The 18,169-nt window shown below is 35.6% G+C and overlaps 1 protein-coding gene across 10 annotated transcripts in view; it reads left to right on the top strand.

The window, feature by feature from the left end:
- Positions 1–18,169, top strand: part of TAFA5 (TAFA chemokine like family member 5) — a 399,141-nt gene that overhangs the window by 226,447 nt on the left and 154,525 nt on the right. For all 10 annotated transcript variants that reach the window (XR_006162971.1, XR_006162972.1, XR_006162974.1 and 7 more), the window contains one exon: positions 1,555–1,704. Coding sequence is in view for 1 of the 10 variants with exons in the window: in XM_033058662.2 (XP_032914553.1) it covers positions 1,555–1,704 (150 nt within the window). In the remaining 9 variants the exon portion in view is untranslated. The remainder of the gene's footprint in view (positions 1–1,554; positions 1,705–18,169) is intronic.

An 18,169-nucleotide genomic window follows, 5' to 3' on the forward strand; every position in this document is an offset into this window, starting at 1 on the left:
CATTAAACACTGTTGTGATAATGTTCACTGTTGTGAATATAATATATGTGTTTAAAAGTGCCTAATGTATATTATTTACATATGTCATATATTTACATGAGTTTTTACTACCATACCCATCCTTGAGATCTTTATTTTTGGCCATTTTATAATTCACTGCAATGTAATAGTCACAGAAACATGAAATTTAGGTTCCTTAGCAGTGAACAAGACACAATGCTGGTGACGGTCTACAATAGTTTACTGTTCCACACAGAAAGCATCTTAACTGCTTCTGAGAATAGACCTGTGCCCAATTTACTTGGGTAAACTTGTATTCTGGAAGAAAAAAAAAAAAGAAGGGGGGCATAGAAAAATAGCATTGTACCTTTGACTTAAAGGTTGTTCAGATATAACTCAGGTTGGTTTGCTTTGATTTTTTTTTAGTTTTGATGTTATTATATAATTATTACTTTTCTCTCTTTTTATCTCAAGAGCTTAAAAATTATTTACTGTGAATATTATTTAAACTGGTTTTTTTTCAAAAACAGCATTGAACATTTTTTTTTTTAATAACAAAATGGAGGGCTAGTGATTTGCAAATAGTGTTGCACATGTTTACTACTGCACTATAAATCCTAGAAATTATGCTACAAAGTGGTAGTTGGTATTTTTCCATCTTTCTACACGTTGAAATACAATAATGCATCTTTCCTGACTGTAAAAGGTGGTATTTTGGTATACTACTAGCCTACTATTGGTTGTACCAGAAGAAGTGCATTGCTTTAAAAGTATAACATTAACTTCAAACTAACCTTCTTCATAATTTTTTTTTTTTTTTTTTTTAACTTTTTGGTTTGCTTCTCACAGCATAGTCCAAATTCAGAATTAGGTGGCGTGGATTTCTTTAGTATTTAGGAAAAGCTACCTATATTGGAGAAGTCAATAAAAAGTAATTACTGAGCTAAGGGTGTGGTGTCATTTAAGCCATTTGACAGCTACATCGTAAATTTAGTAAAAGAAAAAAAAAGGAAAATAGCAGAATTGCAGCTATATCAAATATGAGTCAGGAAGGGAATTAATTACCTTTCAGTTTAGATGAAGCAAGAGCCAAAGGCCTGACAGTTTGGCAAATGTGGGCAAGCTTTGAAAGGATTTTTTCTTCAAAAGGAACACACAAAGTGGTTAAGACTTCACTGTATTCAAGGCAATTTGGGGAAGTTTTTATTTGCCATATACTTTATAATTTCTTTTCTGAAAATATGTAAAGAGCATACCATTTAAATTTCATTGCCATAAAAGATTGTTCCTTTACTTAGCCAACATAAGTAAAAGTAACCTGTGCAACCTTAACTCTCTGTCTTTTGCAGAACAATAATCATTTTCTGACAGAACCAGTTTGCAGGGTTTTCATATGTCCACCACAAAGAAAAATTGTATGTCCTCTCAGTTTTATTATATCCATCAGCTGGCTGCCCATTTGTTTGTGACTTAGGGCCGTGGCTCTGTTCAGCAGTAATAGATTGCCTGTGGTGCATTCAGTGACTCTGGTACCTGTTGCTGGTTTTTTTCCAGGTCAGCTGGCTGCAGGTACATGTGAGATTGTTACATTGGACAGAGATAGCAGTCAGCCCCGAAGGACTATAGCCCGACAAACAGCTCGCTGTGCATGTAAAAAAGGACAGATTGCCGGTACAACACGAGCAAGGCCAGCGTGTGTTGATGGTAAGAAGCAAAAATCTATTCAATCAGTTTCTGCCAACACGAGAGCGGTGTCTCATTTAAAAAAAAAAAAAAATTACAAAAAAACCCCAAAACAAAACAAAAAAAAACTCTATAGAAAAAAATTTCATGTTTTCCCAGCTAACAATGGCAATAGCATTGAAATTCACCATAAGGGCAATACTGACTAATAGTATAGATATTCCAATTATATATTTTTTTTTTCCATTGGAAAATTCACTTTTGTTTTAACTTGATGTGCAGTTGAATGTTAAAGGCATGGTGCTGTTGTATTTTGCATGTGATTACAGAATCTGCAGTGAAATGGCCTTTTTCCCCCCTACTTTTTATTCCTTAAAATATTTTAAAAATGCAGCAAGCAAGTCTCAAAGGTCTTATGCCACTGGGAGGCTAATATGACTGCTCCTGTGTGATATTTAACGCTGTTGAAGAAAGCACTGATGCTGTAATTGGAATGCAGTATCTGAATGTACAGCACATGTCCAGTATTTATTCTCTCTTAAAAATGGTATTCTGTATGATTCACTGCAGATGCACTGATAGCATGTAGCTGGGGAAACTGCTTACATACAGGGAGGTATGAAAATGTTTCATTTTGAAATAATTTTTGAGATAAATGAAATTCCCTGTTACATTCACAGTGGAAGAGTCTTCAAGAGAGGTCTGCCTTGCAAGGCTTTTAGCAAGCATTAATATTAAAAATTAAATTGGAGACATATGGAAAATGATGGTGTAAAATTATATGTTTTGATCTAGTCTTCATTAACAAAATTTAAAAAAAAATGTTTATGTATATAACTATAATAAATTCATGGATTAGCTTTGAATACTAGCTGGCTTGAGTCCTCAGATAAAAATATTGTGGAGAACACCCTACTGTTGCCTCAGAATTTGGCTGTACCAATGATTATCAAAGAAGACAGCTCAAAAGGAGATTTCAGAGCCAACCCACAAAGCTAAATATAGAACATCATGCACATTCTATTTTTGCATTTTTCTTTCAGTGTTTTTAGTACTCCGTAAGATAGTTTCTTAGCTGTCTCTTTCATAATATAATACTATATCCAGTAGTTCTCCTTTCATGTTTTATTGTAAGACCATAATATGTAATTGCTTAAGAAAGGAATGATTTTATTTTGTCATTTATAGTTGCAACTTCAGGAAAAAAATGCTTACTACCAATTAAAATATTCAACATATATTTCCTATTTTAAAACAACAAAGTTCCAAGAAAGAGAAAAGGATTTTTGCACCAGCTAATGGGAACAAAACATACAGTAATTTCATGACCATAAGGTGCACCGGACTATAAGGCGCACCCCTCAGGAGTCGGCAAAATTTGCAACTTTGTAGATCATATAAGGCACACCGGACTATAGGGCGCACTTTTTTTTTTGCAGCGAGGCTCCGCCCCCAGCTCCCCCTGCGCGGTTGCTGGCCGAGGCCCCGATTCAGCCCGACAGCCATGGGTCCCCAGGCTCGCTTCCAGCCGGCTGCCATGGCACTGCCGGCTCCCCCCACAGCTCACAGCTCACACTTCCAGGGTGGCAAATGTCACAACTTTTTACATCAGATAAGACGCACCGGACTATAAGGCGCACTTCCGGGTTTGGGGGAAAATTTTAGTCAAATGGGTGCGCCTTATAGTCGTGAAATTACTGTAATTTGTCCTCAGTCAGTTTTGGCCTATGGTTAGATTGATTCACTGTAATTTGGGTATCCAAAGGTAGCTGCTAGTGACTCCACTTTTCCTTTATGCCCAATAAGGAGCAAAAGGCACCTTCTCAGAGTAATTTATCTCATCTGAGATAAGTCAGATGTATCACTCTCTGTTACACACTTTTTGTCTGCCTTGCCTTGATAAACCTATGAGTGTCTTAGCTGGAATATACACGTCACTAAGAAGACATGACTGCACCTCACCTTTCAATTATTACATTAGCTTGTTTCCAAAATATGGAAGCTTTGAATTAATTTGGTATTAACTGGGAAGTTCATCAGTTGAAAAGAAAGCTTTCTTTTAAATTGTGTGTCTAAATACCATAATTATTTTTTTAAGGCTGACAAGGAGCCACATGGAAAAGATGTGGGGTAATGGGTACAAGTTTCTCCTGGGGATATTCCAATTAGACACAAAATGATAATATTTCAAAATGAGAAAAATCAGCCTTCGAAACACCTCAGGGAACTGCTGAATTCCCTGGTATTGTCCATTTAGGATTGAGTTGAACAGGTGCTGGGCCATTTTGTCTAGATTGGCATTTTTGCCTAAACAGGTTGGACCAGATGATCCTTGAGGTGTCCTTCCAAGATGATATTCTTTGATTCTGTGACATATTAAGATAAAATAACATGGTTCTTCATAATTTTGTGAAAAGTTTACAGTTAGGATGCTGAGCCCTTTGCTAAGAGTAAGTACAAGATATGTAGGACGTGCTACTTTATTTTCCTTAGCGCTGTTGGGAATGTTTTACATCAGAGTGCAAAAAGGCTATTAATCCCTAGAACTGTATATCAAGTTTCCAGATAAAATGAGGCCAAAGTCAAACATTTGATCTGTAGGTTTTTGTCATGAATGAAATTTAAAAAAAATAATTTTACATATCATCAATACAATTATATAGGAAAGAATAAACAAGCACTTCATCTTGTCTCTAATCTGCTTGCAAGTAAATCTGGCAGATAAATTGACCACTGACTGACAGGTATCCATCTATGAATTTATCAGGTTCATAGTTTAAAGAATGAACATTTAATTCTTCTATATTTTTGTACACATCTCTAGAATAAATTTTTTTCAAACACAACTTCCTAATGTTGTATTCTGAACATGACATGAACACTATATAAAATTATGGAGGGAAAAGCTGGTTTTTTCTACAATATTGTCAAAAACTGCTGGTGTAGGAATACAACCAAACAGAATTGCTGGCTTGCTTTTTTTTTTTTTTTTTTTTACAATAAATAATCCAAATTTTCAAACAAACAAATAAATCCTTCTATGATCTTTCTTAAATAGAATGTAGAATATGTTTTTGCATTTTTTTCTTTATATTATAGTTGATGTAAGTTAAATATATAGCTGCTATTTCACATTTCATTTTTGCCAGCAAAAAGAAAGAAAAAAAAAGTCAAAAAAGTAGTTATTTTCATTTTATTCTTTATATAGTCTTGATTTTTAACAGATTATTTCTTAAGTGAAGGTAGACCCTAGATCTTTAATGCAAAGTCATATGTGAAGGAAGCAGGTATAGTAAATGAGACCTGCTAACCCAATAGTGAGCAAATACTAGCTAACAGTTTTGTTGCATCTTCTGGCAAGAGAGTGGTTTAAGAATTCAGTATGAAAGCTGCTAATTTTTACAGCCTTAAAATGCATTGTGTTGTACCTGGCTACCATTTGTACAAGGGTCAGTGGGCAGAAGTACCATAGAATATATTCAATTGTGCAGTATATTTCCTGGAGCTTTGAAATGCAAGTGTCAATTCTTGCAGCAAAGGGAGTAGACAATTTCAGGGCTCTTAAACCTTACTAACTTTGGGTGAGATTGTACTTGTCAACATAGCTTTTAGAGTAAGTCCTGAGTTGATTATCAAAATCCACTCTGCTTTCCAGTGCTGCATCACCAAAGGTCTTTTCCCAAGTAAAGAAACACAGTGAATGCCAGATAGATAAAACTGGAATTCTTAGGAATGGAAACATAGTGTTCAGAACTCGGTCTGAGCTGTACATGGAAAACAGACATTTTCTTGAAATATTTCCATGTGATGGAGAGGGTTGATTTAATTTGTATTTTTTTCTAGCAGTCTTTAGCTATGGCAGATTGCTAATGTATTCTAAAAAAATGACATCAGTATTCACCCTGATTTAAAGCTTGATTTAGCGTTGATTGCTTCATTTCTACACCCACAGAGGCATAATGTATATTTGGTATGTTTGGTTATGATGTAATTTTTATTCATGATTGTAGGGTTTGTGGTATTATGACAGTGGTTTGCCTGCACTTTTCATTATATTATTTTTATTTGCAACTGGTGTTCCCTAGTCCCATTTTTGAGATCAAATTCCATAGCAATGACCTCAGTTGCATTAGTTTGATAAGATATTTTATTTCAGCATAGCATCTGGTTTATCACCAGTGTAATTTCCCTGTGTCAGTTAAGCTTCATCAGTTTTTAAGCTGGAACCAGTGAGAGATTGGAAGATAGCACTTATTCTTTGGTTTTGTACAGTACCTTTGCTAATTTAAATTTGTTTTAAAGGAAGTGATGTAAAGTCTTTGATAAAAGTTTACGTACAGATGTACCTATGATTTGTTTTCTTTCACAAGCATTGTATAAATCTGAAAATAAGATTTGTAATTCCAAAGCCTTTCTTGGAATACAAGGATAGTACCCTGAGAAGTGTGCGAAGAACTTCTAAATGTTTCATAATTCCAGTACTTATGTCCAATACAAATTTATAGTAAAAAAATAAACAACAGTTTTGTTCAGAAAAGAGGAACAGTTGATGAGAGGAAAAGTGGCATGAGAGAATTAGTTTATTTGCCTGAGAATGGCAATCATTAATTTGCTTCCCTGAATTCTGTAATTAGAAGATTCTTATGCTCTGGATTTGAGTACCAGTTACTTCTGTGTCCACTAATTGCTATGAGAAATGCTGAGAGCAATCCCAATGTTCAAAAATCTTAAATTTGCACAGTTGTAGGTCATGTAACTGAATTCAAAGTGTTCAGACAACTTTTGTTGCAAATCAAAGTATGGCTTGATTGGGTTTTATGTTTGTTTTTCACTTTTTAAAGTTTTAGTAATATTTAATTTCTTTTGCAAGCATTGTAGCAATATTGGTTTCTATAGTATGTTAGTGTATATAAGTTGTTCATACATTATGATTAACATGCTTTTCAGTTGGCATTGATTGATTTTGTTTAACACAGACACTCAGGATCTACAAGGAAGCCACATTAGTTTCAATCAATAATTCCCTGCTCTTCTTACTATCTCTGGGACTCTCTTGGGAGGTCTAGGGGTCAGAAAAGATCATTAATAGAATCCTAGGGCATGCACTTCAAACAAAACTGCTTAATAACTGGAGAACTTCATCATTCAAACAAATCTTAGACATATTGCAGGGAGCAAAAAAAAGGAACAGAAAACTGGAATTACTTTAAGAAATGAGAATTTTTGCTTTTACATTTAGAATATTTAATATGTTTGTTATTGTAATATTTATGTTATTTTATCATACCTTTATTGCAGATACTTCAATTCTTTCTTCACTGTAATTATTATACATTTTACTTTGTTGCATTTAAGAAATGTCTCTAAAGGAAAACTAGTATGCATACGAAACTTATTTTTCAATGAGGCTTGAAAAAATAATAATTCTGTTTTTCCTTTCCTCATCCTAACTCCACAGTCACAAATGTATCTGTACTTGTAGATGCACCAGAGCACGTACCAGGCTTCGTTTTCTTTCAACTACCTCTACAGAATTCCATCAGAACTTCAGATTTTCCTAGTTACTGATATAAAAGTAAATTTTTTTGTGTTACTCATGAGCTTCCCTTTCCTATTCATGGTACAGACACAGTCTGACAATTTCCACCTTCCAGGTCATTTTTCATTTGGAAATGCCCAGGAAGTTTAATTCCAGTTACTTTTCTTTCAGCTCCAAACTAAGGAAAATATGTGACATTCCAAAAAGAAGTTGAGTGAAATTTTTTGTCTCAATAATATCGCACAAAAAACAAAAAAAACAAAAAAATCCCCCAAAAAAGCAAAAAACCTGGTCAATGTGATGCCTATTCACAAAAAGGGCAGAAAGGAGGAGCCTGGTAACTATAGGTCAGTTAGCCTGACCTCACTACCTGTAAGGTAATGGAACAGTTTGTACTGAGTGTCATCATGCAGAACTTACAGGATGGCCAGGGTATCACCCCTAACTCGGGCTTACCACCCTTGGGCCTGCTTCCAGACAGCCCAGCTGCATCCCCTTCCCCCTTCAAACCTGGTTTAAAGTCCTCTCGATGAGTTTTGCCAGCTCATGACCTACAAACCTTTGCCCTTAACAGAGATGGAGCCCATTCAGTTCCAGCAGGCCAGGTGCTGAAAAGTTGCCCCATGATCAAAGAACCCAAAATTCTGCTGATGACACCAACCCTTGAGCCAAGGGTCATTGACTCTCCTAGTCCTTTCACCTCTTTTTGTCTGCCACCAAAGGGACTGAGCAGAACACTACATGTGCTCCTGCCCTATCAATCACTTGACCCAGAGCCATAAAGTCCTTTTTAATTGCCCTGATGCTCCTCTCTCCACTCTCATCACTGCCAGCCTGGAGCATCAGCAGAGGGTAATAATCAGAAGTCTGGATCAGCCCAGAGAGTCTCTTGGTAATATCCCATACCCTGGCCCCAGGGAGGCAGCAGGGGCCCCTCTGTTCCCCTCAGAGGGGAATCACTCACTGTAACTACATTTCTTTTCTTTTTAATGTTAGAGGTGTGATCCATATGAAGCATACTTGGTCCTTGGTCATATGGTTTTCTCTCAGTTAGTCCTGAGAGGAGCAGGGACTGGACTTGATGATCCTTATGGGTCCCTTCCAGCTTGAGATATTCAATGATTCTATGACTGGACCTGACATAAAGATGCAGACCAGGATTTTGCATGAATGCTGATCTTTTACACATAACAGTTCATTCATTGCAGTCAAGTAGCAGGGAGTGAATACTGACCACAGCTTACAAGTGAGGCACAGTATAGGTTGGTGGTAAGGGAAATAATGCCAGGATAAGAGCAAATAAAATGCCATTGAAAATAAAATACTTTTTTTACCTATAACAAAGACCTGGAAATACTTTTCACTTATAAACATCCTACTTTGAGGTTAAACCTGGCATCAATATACTATTTCAAGTCAAGAGATGGCTGCTTTTTTAAATTATAAGGCAGGGAAATATTTAGGAAAGCAGAATTATGTGATTTGGAAGGTGGCCAGGAACCAGGGGTTAGCTCTGATACTGTGCAAAGAGTGCTGAGAGAACTTTAATTGCCTCTAATGCTTAGTGCCTTGCTTTCACATTTCATCTGAAAGACAACACCTTCAGCCTCCTGGTGTTTGATTGGATGCATTAGTTCATCAGTGCTAACAGCTTCGTTTCCTTTACTTCTTTGACATTCCTATGCAGTCACCCATGTAGTCTAATCCTCTTTCATCTATGTGCTCTGATGGCAGTTTCAGCACAGAAAAATGGTTAGAGGTTATGTGACATTAGATTGTGGAACTATTTTCTGAGGAAGTGACTAGAAGCCTAATTACTACAGACATTTTAAATTGAACTGGACAAAATAACTAGAGAACATATTATGCATTAGCATAAACATGCACTGAATCACTGGGTAGAGTTCTCTGTGCTTGATATCTTGCGACAGGGCACTATCAACAACCACAGCAGTCTGATTGCAATCTGATTCATTACCTAACTTCAGGCAATAGGTCAACATGACATTCCTAAATTCAGGAGTTTGGTCACTCTAGGCACCCTCTACATCTCCCTCTGCAGACAGGGGGCTGAGATCATGTAGTGCCAATATTGGAATCACTTCTGAAAGTTTCTCTCTTTTTCTTTTTATGGCATTAAGGAGAACATAGGATGACTAGCAGATAGGTTTTCTGCTTGAATGTAATATGTGTAAACATTTCAGGCCATCGGCTGCTCAGATTGCCTTCTGGAAAAGCCACTGTCTTCACTGATTAGAGGCAGTTTAAAGAAAAAAATGTGACATGCTTCTATTACCCCTTCTGGTTTTCATCCTACCTTCCAGTTATCCCCAGAAGAGTGGGAAATGAGAAACTTTCAAATTTATTCATGTGTGAATGTGGGCTTCTGTCAGGCAACATGTTTGTCTCCAGTGAGTATAAGAGAATATAGAGGTGAACCTTTGTAAATGGCCATGCCATCAATGGGTGAGGCATAACTATAGCTAAATGACATTTCAGACACTGTATGGAAGTAGCATGGTCAAAGAATATTTCCCCCCACCAGTAATCCCATTAAGCATAAAGAGCTATCAACAACAAAAAAAATAGTATTTAATAAAAGTGAATCAATAAAGGCTATAACATAGTTAGAAATGGCATTTTAAAGGTATGTACCACTTTATTTTTAACTTAACTTAGGTTTAATATCTGTGATGATAGATGATGTGTCAGAAGAGTCCTAGAAAATTTTAAAATTGATTGCTAAATTAGTGACAACATTAATAACACTACTATACCCAGCACCTGAGACAGAGTAGCTAGTGCTAGGCGTTTTTGTATATCTCTTCAGAATACTCTGCACAGTGCTGATTCAGGGAAAATATCTTTACTGAAGGCAGAACCTTAGAAAGCTACATATTTATGGTGATACAAAGGAGTTGTGCTTCCCCTGCAGTTATGGGATGAGGTCATATTGGAAGAAGAAAAAATATTTGTCTCATAAAAACTGACATTTTCATATCAGAAATAAACTGTAATATGACTTTATTTTTTATTTCTCTAACTTGTTTTGCTTATGCTTTGCTGTTGTGTTATTTTACAGTGTCACAGACACGCAAGGTACTTCATAAACCAGTAGTCTAATGATAGACACCATTGGTGCTACAAGGCAATAAGGATATGTAGCTGCTTCTTTTTGTTAATTATCCAGATTACAGGGAGTAGGATAAGGAGGAAAGCCCTCACAGCTTCTTTGTACTCTCAGATGAGGTGGAAGTGGAAAAGTAGAATTTCTATCCACTTGTTTCAAAGTATGTCTTTTGAGAGTTTCAGGGGTACATCTAGCATCCTTCTGAGAAAAGCAGACACAGAGAACTTCCACCCTTGGTCATTCCTTTTGAGAGGGCAAGGTTCAGCCCCAACAGAATATGAAGTAAGATGTACCAGTCTAGACTGTATGTCACAACGGACAAATAAATTCTTATTTGGGATAGGAAAAAAAAAAAGTAGTGTTTCAGATAAAAAAATTAGAACTGATTTGGAGTTTGATTTTTTATTTTTTTAAGAAGGAAAGGTGTATTAGTGTTTTGGTTTTTTTTGGTTGTTTTTTTTTTATTCAGTTGTACTGGAATTTTTTGGTGCACTATTAGCGGTATTACAATAACAACAGCCAATAGAAACAATCACCTGTTTTTGCTCCAATTATATCATGTAACTCCCTAAAAAATTGGAAGACTCAGTCCTGATATTGAGAATAATAGTGGTTTTTTGTTGTTGTTGGGTTTTTTAATTAGTTTTTTGGTTGGTTCGTTTTTATTTTTTTTTTTTATTTTTTTTTTTTTTTTTTTTTTTTTATTTTTTTTTTTTTTTTTTTTTTTTTTAATTGTATATTTAAAGCTTACTGTCTGGGGTACATGTAATGCAGATTAAAATAATTCAAGAAAAGGATAGGTGTCTTATGCCCAGAGCAGCAAGCATGTTCTAAATTTCTTCAGCTTTGCATGTATTACTGAAATCTTAATTTTGTTAAGGGTAAAAAATTGAGGGCTTGCTAAGAATATTGAGGAATTCTGAGCAGCTTTTTAAAAGTAAGTAGTTTCCCTAGATGCAATATTGACACTCTTGCTTTAACAGCCTTTAATCAGAATTTTGATGTAAGTTTTGGAAGTCTAATTATTATATATAAATATAAAGCCAAGGGAAATGCCAGCCTTGGAACATGGAAAAGAAGTCTGCAGTGCTGAGTGTAGGTCCCAGCATAGCCCTGGCCAAAATATAAATGAACCAGGAATAAAAGAATCAGTGTCATGTGGCCATGCACACTGACATGGGCTCCTCCTGGTTTATTGTGTTTATGTGGGGTGATACCTGATGGGACCTCTCTAGAAGGACCTGTTGCGTGTCTGAAGAGCAATTTGTTCCCAGCTGAAGTTTAATCTTCCTTCAGAAGACAAATCATACTATCCACAAAGTGCCTGGAACCCAATTTTATTGTGATCTGACTTTGTGAAACTGGATCGGGAACATATCATGTTTTAGCTGATAATATCAAGGTTTTTCTCTATGCATTTCATCTCAGAGAAGTTCAGAAACTCCCACAGATGTCTGTCTCTTTGAATCTGTATTTTTGTATAGATTCTATATTTTCAAATTCAGGCAGCCTGCTTAGTAATTACTATGTGAATGTTAGAAGCTCCTTGTTGAAGTGGTGGGCAGCAGGCAGATAAGCTGCCTCACAATCTTGGGGCAGGAGGACATTTGGGTTTAAAAAACCTTGGTGGGACTTCAATGATAGAAAACACTGCGGGGCTTTTAGTACCAGATTTCCTGAAGAGCAGTTCTTAGACTCCTTATGCTAATGAACTGGGTTTTGCAATTTTGCATTTGTCACATGTCAGAAGTGGAAATCTTGGTCTGTGTGAATATTTTAAGTACCTGACCTCTGTTAATTTGAAGTCACATCACACTTTATTTTTCGTGATTTCACCATCCTACACTAAAAAGTGCTGAGTTAGCGTTGTCTTCCTTTACCAGTGATATGAATGGTGTTATCTGTATTTGTTGGTGTTAAGCCTTAGACTTGCTCGTTGAGTTTCTTAAAGAATCTTCATTTTTTTTATACCCCGAGGCAGGGGCACAGGAGAAACGTGACATTCTCAGGAGGTTGCACAACAAACTTTTACTGTTAAACTTTCAAAAATAAGGGTACTTGGCAAATTTGAAAGCAAATACTCAATTGAAAGAAAGCATTTTGCATGACATTGACTTAGTAACCGCTAACCCATCCAACTTCAGTTACCCAGATTTTGAGAGGAGGAAATTTGGAGAACAGAGAGGAGGATGGGAGTGACAAAGATTAATAATCACCACTTGAATTTCAGTGCAATTATAGCTAGTGTAAAATCCAAATGCTGGGCCTTGCCCACGTGTACCTTTCTGCAACTCTTTGGTCTCCTGGGGCTGTCCCCTCCAGTGGGGCCTCTGGTGTGCCAGTGGCTGATGGTCATTCTGAACTGGGCAAGAGGCTCAGGGGATGTGATGTGGAACAGTGCATGCCCCTCCTTTCACAGAATTTACCCTGCCTCTTGTTCTTTAAGGTAACCTTAGAACAGCTAATTTTGAATCCCTCTGCACACTTTAGAACCCTTTGTTTAATGTTTCTGTAAACAAAGTACGTATGCTGAGTAACATGTTGCCTTCAGCTCTGTAGGTACTGTGCATAGCATAGATTTATTTTTTGGCAATTGTATGGTGTTTGTCATATTTAGCTCTATCTTATAGCTATGTATATAACCATATATATATTATTTATACATATAACTATATATCTTATATATATATGTATAGTTTATCTATAAATATATAGAAAATAGAAAATCACTCAGAAGCTGACAGGCAAAACCACAAAATTCTTTCCCAACATTTAGTGCTTCTGCTCCAATATTTTCTGGTCAAGGATGACTTTGCAAGTTAAAAGCCTCACTGTTGTACAAAGTTATCTAGCAATTGTAATTGTCCTAAGCTGTGATTATACCCATGAGAGTAGTATCCAGGACAAGCCAGAGGACTCAAGTCAAGTTTAAACCATTGTAAGAGCCCATCCATCTATTACAATGGCTAAACTAATTTATTATGAATTAAGTGGTGCCAGTTCTTTGTGTAGGAAATTCTAAAATGACATTGTGTTCTGCGTGCAAATAAAGATTATGGAAAGGTTTCTGTACTTGAAATAGGTTTTGCTTCTCTTTCAGATGTTGATGACTATATCTGGAACATGAGCATGAGTCTAGATCCTATTATGGAATTAATAAAATAGCCTACCCAGACAGAGAGACATGATTCCTATCTTGATATTCTTATAATTTAAGGTTCACATACTTTAACCTCTTAGTCAAATTAAGAATGCTATTGAGGCTAATGAACCTGTTTCCTTGAATTTGAATTTACCGGATCAGTACTCTTTTGGATAGCTAGATATAATAAAAAAATAATGGGATCAGTGCAGCGACAAGTTTCCCGTAAGAGAAATTTGAAGAAGATGCTCAGTTTCATGTAAGAGTAATTTGAAATTCTTTGTATAAATGGTTTCCTTTTTTCTAGGATTTTATATAACAAATGGTTTAAATAGTGTACTTTTCACTGTAGTCTGCTAATAATCTACTGCAGGATTTCATTTGGAATAGAAAATTTTATGAGAAAGAATAATTGCTTCTTGGTTTGCATTGGACTTTTTCTGTACTCTGAATTTATTTTCCTTATTTTATTGTGGACTGTTAAAATAAAGTCTTGGTTCTATTTATTTTATTTTAATTTTTATTGCATTGAGTATGCCTATAAAAACAATGAAAAATAGTGTTCCTTTGATCTTTGAACTCATATCATAATATGATGAGATTTAGAGGTGTGACATCCTATTAGAGTGCCGCTGTTACTTTCAACATTCAACATTAGTTTCAACGTAGTTTTGGAGTCTTCTTCAAAATTATGGAACTTCACTTAAATGTTAATTTGCACAATATTCAAGATTCAAATTTTCAGTTACTAAAATACTGTGCCTCCATATAGTATTTTTCATGTATAACATGTTGCTTTTTATTTTCCCATAACATAAAATGTCAAGATTTTCTGTACTGAAAAACAGCGGAATAAGATATTTGAATGTAAATGAAAAATTATAGAAAAGTTGTGTATGATAACACAATATGCACAGGCTATCAATTATGAAAATTCATCAGAGTCTATATATACATGTGATAAGCATAAAGAAAAAGAAAGAGGTAAAGATTGAAATTAAAGCAGTGTAATTTTCTTGTGATGTCTGTGAAAGTGATGTTTGAGAAAATGTTGAGAATATCAGTAAGTATGCTCAAATATATTTAACGGTTGGATTGTTAGCAGATTTTTTTAAAGTCATTTACTTTTTCCTTTCCAGATGTAAATCTGAATCCACTTAAATGGTTTTCAAAAGATTTTTCCAATTGAAAAAAATATTTATTCATGAGAATGGAAATAATGTAGGCACTCTTTTCCCTCTCCTTACCCTCTCCCTCTTTTTTCCATATCCTTTGCATGCCCTGATTTGAACAGAAAAAGCTTCCACTGAGTACTAGAGTATGCTTTCTACAAAGTTATTTGTGTCCCAGATTTGTTGACTCTAAATACTGTATGATATCAGCTAGAAAATCATCTATGGTCTGGGTGTTCAGCAATCTGCAGCCTTGATAGCCATCTGTGTCCATAATACTTTCATTAATAGAATGTGCTATCATCACACCAGAATTTCATTATGCTGCAGAGGCACAGCGGCTGAGTAAGGAGAGATAACCAGTAGCTTATAAGAGCTGCATTAAGAATAGTCATAGAGATTTTGAGAAAAATAAGGCATAACTACCTCTGAAGGCCTTTCTTGTTTTCTGTAAGATTATCAGTATCTAGGGAAACAAAATTTTTGTGGGTTTGGTCTTTACATATTTTTTTAAAGATTCTTTATGTACCAAAGTATTTAATCACTGATGTCAGTAGGGCAGTACTGATACCTGTTTCAGGTATTGATTGCATAGTTACCATTTTCTGGTAGACATTCAGTAGTAGAGTTGCAGATATAATCATGAATAAAGATCTTTTCTGAAAATTGGCTGTTGCTGCTGGATTCATTAACATAAAAAGAAAATAACACTTTCCATATCCTTACTGAAATAAAAAAGTCTCTGAGATTGTTCAATATCCTATTTATAATGGTTTTTTTGAGGCATTTTAGGAAGAATAATGATGTGTTCATAACTTACTTTACCATTGTTATATTCTTTCATCACCAAGAGTATATCACATCCTCTGTAGCAAAATGAGATCGGGCTCGTGTCAAAGACTTTGACTTTTTAGGCCAATTAAAATTATTACGATTAGAAAGAAAAATGATGCATCTATAAAAGATGATTGGCAAGATTCTTGTTGTTGTTTCTCATGGCTGTCATGGTAGTGTGCAAGGATAATCACCATCCTTTACTGTGCTGCATGCTTTAAAAACTCAAAATAAGAGTTAATTCCCTTCCTGGAAAATTAAATAGAAATAAAATGGGGAAAGTGCCAAAACTTACTGGAGAAAATATGAGACCAAAGTCTTGTCCCATGATCGTTCCATTTTGTTAATTTCTGTAGGGTGTAGAGGAATAAAGTTGTGCTGAGAGCTGGTAGATCCATTGTTATAGAAAGATTCTGAAGCGAAAGGGTGTGAACAGGATACAACCATGGAAAAGACCCTGAGAAGTGTGGGAGTGCAGACAAGCACATGTAAGAGAAGGAAGAGTGAAGGGCCAGAGGAAGTCAACACAGAGTAGAGGAAGTCCTATCAGCATTTTAACAAAATTTTTGAAAAAAACTTTTTTTTTGCTGTTTATATATGTACCTATATTATTTTTAGGATATTACTCTAGACTGGGGTATTTTCATGATGTTTAATTTTTGGGGTTTGCTTTGTTTTTGTCGGTTTTTGGTTGGTTGGTTGTTTTTTCTTTTTCTTTTGTTATTTTAGTAGTGTTGTTGTATGCTGGATTTATAAAAAGAAGCAGGAGTGTAGAAGAAAGGAAGAAGACATAGAGGGACATATAGAAAGAGGAGAGGGTGGAGTCAAGGACAAGAAGCTAAACATAGTGGCCTGGTTAAGTAAAATTAGAGGTTGGCTAATGAGGTGAATCAAAAGGCAATACAGAGGAACTGAATAATTGCAGTGGTAATAGCATGCCTTTCCAAGTGAGTAAAAGCTGTAATTAGCTCTGAATTTAGCTGAAATAAAAAGAACAGGTATAGATTCTCCTGAAGATAGAAACAGAAGACCATTTTGTTCTCATATTTGTGAGGGATGGTAGAACCTGAATTAGGAAGGTGAAACAGGAGAAGTTAATATTGCTATATATTTCTGAATGTACCCTTACTTTCGCTTTCCTCTGACCTGCTTTTTAATTTTTTAGTATAAGAGAAATAGTGTTTGTTTTTACCAAAAATGAATGCTTTAATCAGATTGATTAATTAAACTCCTAAAGGAAGACATTAGTTAACGAGTTGACTTGGTCATGTTGCTCAATTCCTCAATCTTCAGCACTTTTCTCAGAAACCCATTAACAGATATTCATCGGTTATTCATCCTCTTACAAAAAGAACTTGGAAATACCAGCCATCACCTAAAACACAAGATAAATAACCCTGCCATCCAGAGTTACTTGACATCCAAATTGTTGTAGGACTTTTAATTGCATTTCTTTTTTTGTGTTCAATGATAAAGTATCTTCGACATTTTGATGAGGAAACCTTTTCTCTTGCACGTAACTGTTCTGCAGAGGCTTCTTCAGCTACTTTTCTCTCCCATTTATCTTGGGTAGACTAGGGTACCCTTCTTTTCTTGTAAAGTAGTTAATCATATTTCTAAATATAATGTGAATTAAAATATGGATAAATCTGTTCCTCATTGCTTGTGTAGTAGGACAAGAACAGTAAAGATAATGTTTTCATAGACATTCATCTTCTTGACCTGTTTTTATCCTCAGTGTATGCTCTATTGATATGTGTATATTTTTTTGGTTTAAAAATTATGGATAGATCCTGAGCTTTATGAGAAAGGGTGAGTGGACGTGTTTAGAGTTGCGAAGACAGAAGTATGCTCAATGTCAGGATGGGTAAAATAGAAGATGTGATACTAAATACCTGATATGGAGAAATAGGTAATTTAACAGAAAACTATTTGCAGTTCTGCCATAATGAGAGAGGAGTGGCATCCCACATCTGCTTCAGAGTAAGCAGTTTGCTTGCTGATAACGCCATAATAATCAATTTAGTACTAAAATCTGTTATTATTCATCCTTCTGCCCCGTCACACTACTGACTAATGATCTTGTCAGGAGTTTACAACTAAGTTCACAGATGCCTTATTGGTGAGGATTGAAGGGTGTCCAGTAATGGTCATATTGCATTGCCTCAGAAGGCAAAGTTAGAAGATGACATCTCTCCTGTTGTGCTGGAGAGAAGGAAACTAATGAGGGCAGCAAGAATTTAGCAGTACTTTCTTGACACTGGTACTTTCAAACAACTTACTGTAAAGACACTGCATCCTCTGCTAGGCCTTCAGCCACTTGGTTGTCTCTTTAAAGTCTTCAGAGTTTGTTGTGTCAATAAATATTGCATTAAGTCCTTTGTTCTTTTATTGTCTCTTGTAAGCAATGGCTCACTTTTCCTGTGGTGCTCATAATTTTGTGCGTGTGTACATATCCTCATGAGGTGTTTCAAGAATAAGACCTTATTTGTTCTTTTCTCTGAACACTTTTCTTTCAACTGCATCTTTTCAATTTTAAAACTGTCAAGGTAGATACTAGGGCTTATGTAGCTTTGCAATGGTGTGCTTTTATTTTTCCTGTTTTGTTCTCTGTTCTTTTCTTAGCAACTTGTATAATTCTGCTTCCAATTCTGACAGTTACTGAGCCC

Source organism: Catharus ustulatus, chromosome 4, assembly GCF_009819885.2.
Source record: "Catharus ustulatus isolate bCatUst1 chromosome 4, bCatUst1.pri.v2, whole genome shotgun sequence".
NCBI lineage: Eukaryota > Metazoa > Chordata > Aves > Passeriformes > Turdidae > Catharus > Catharus ustulatus.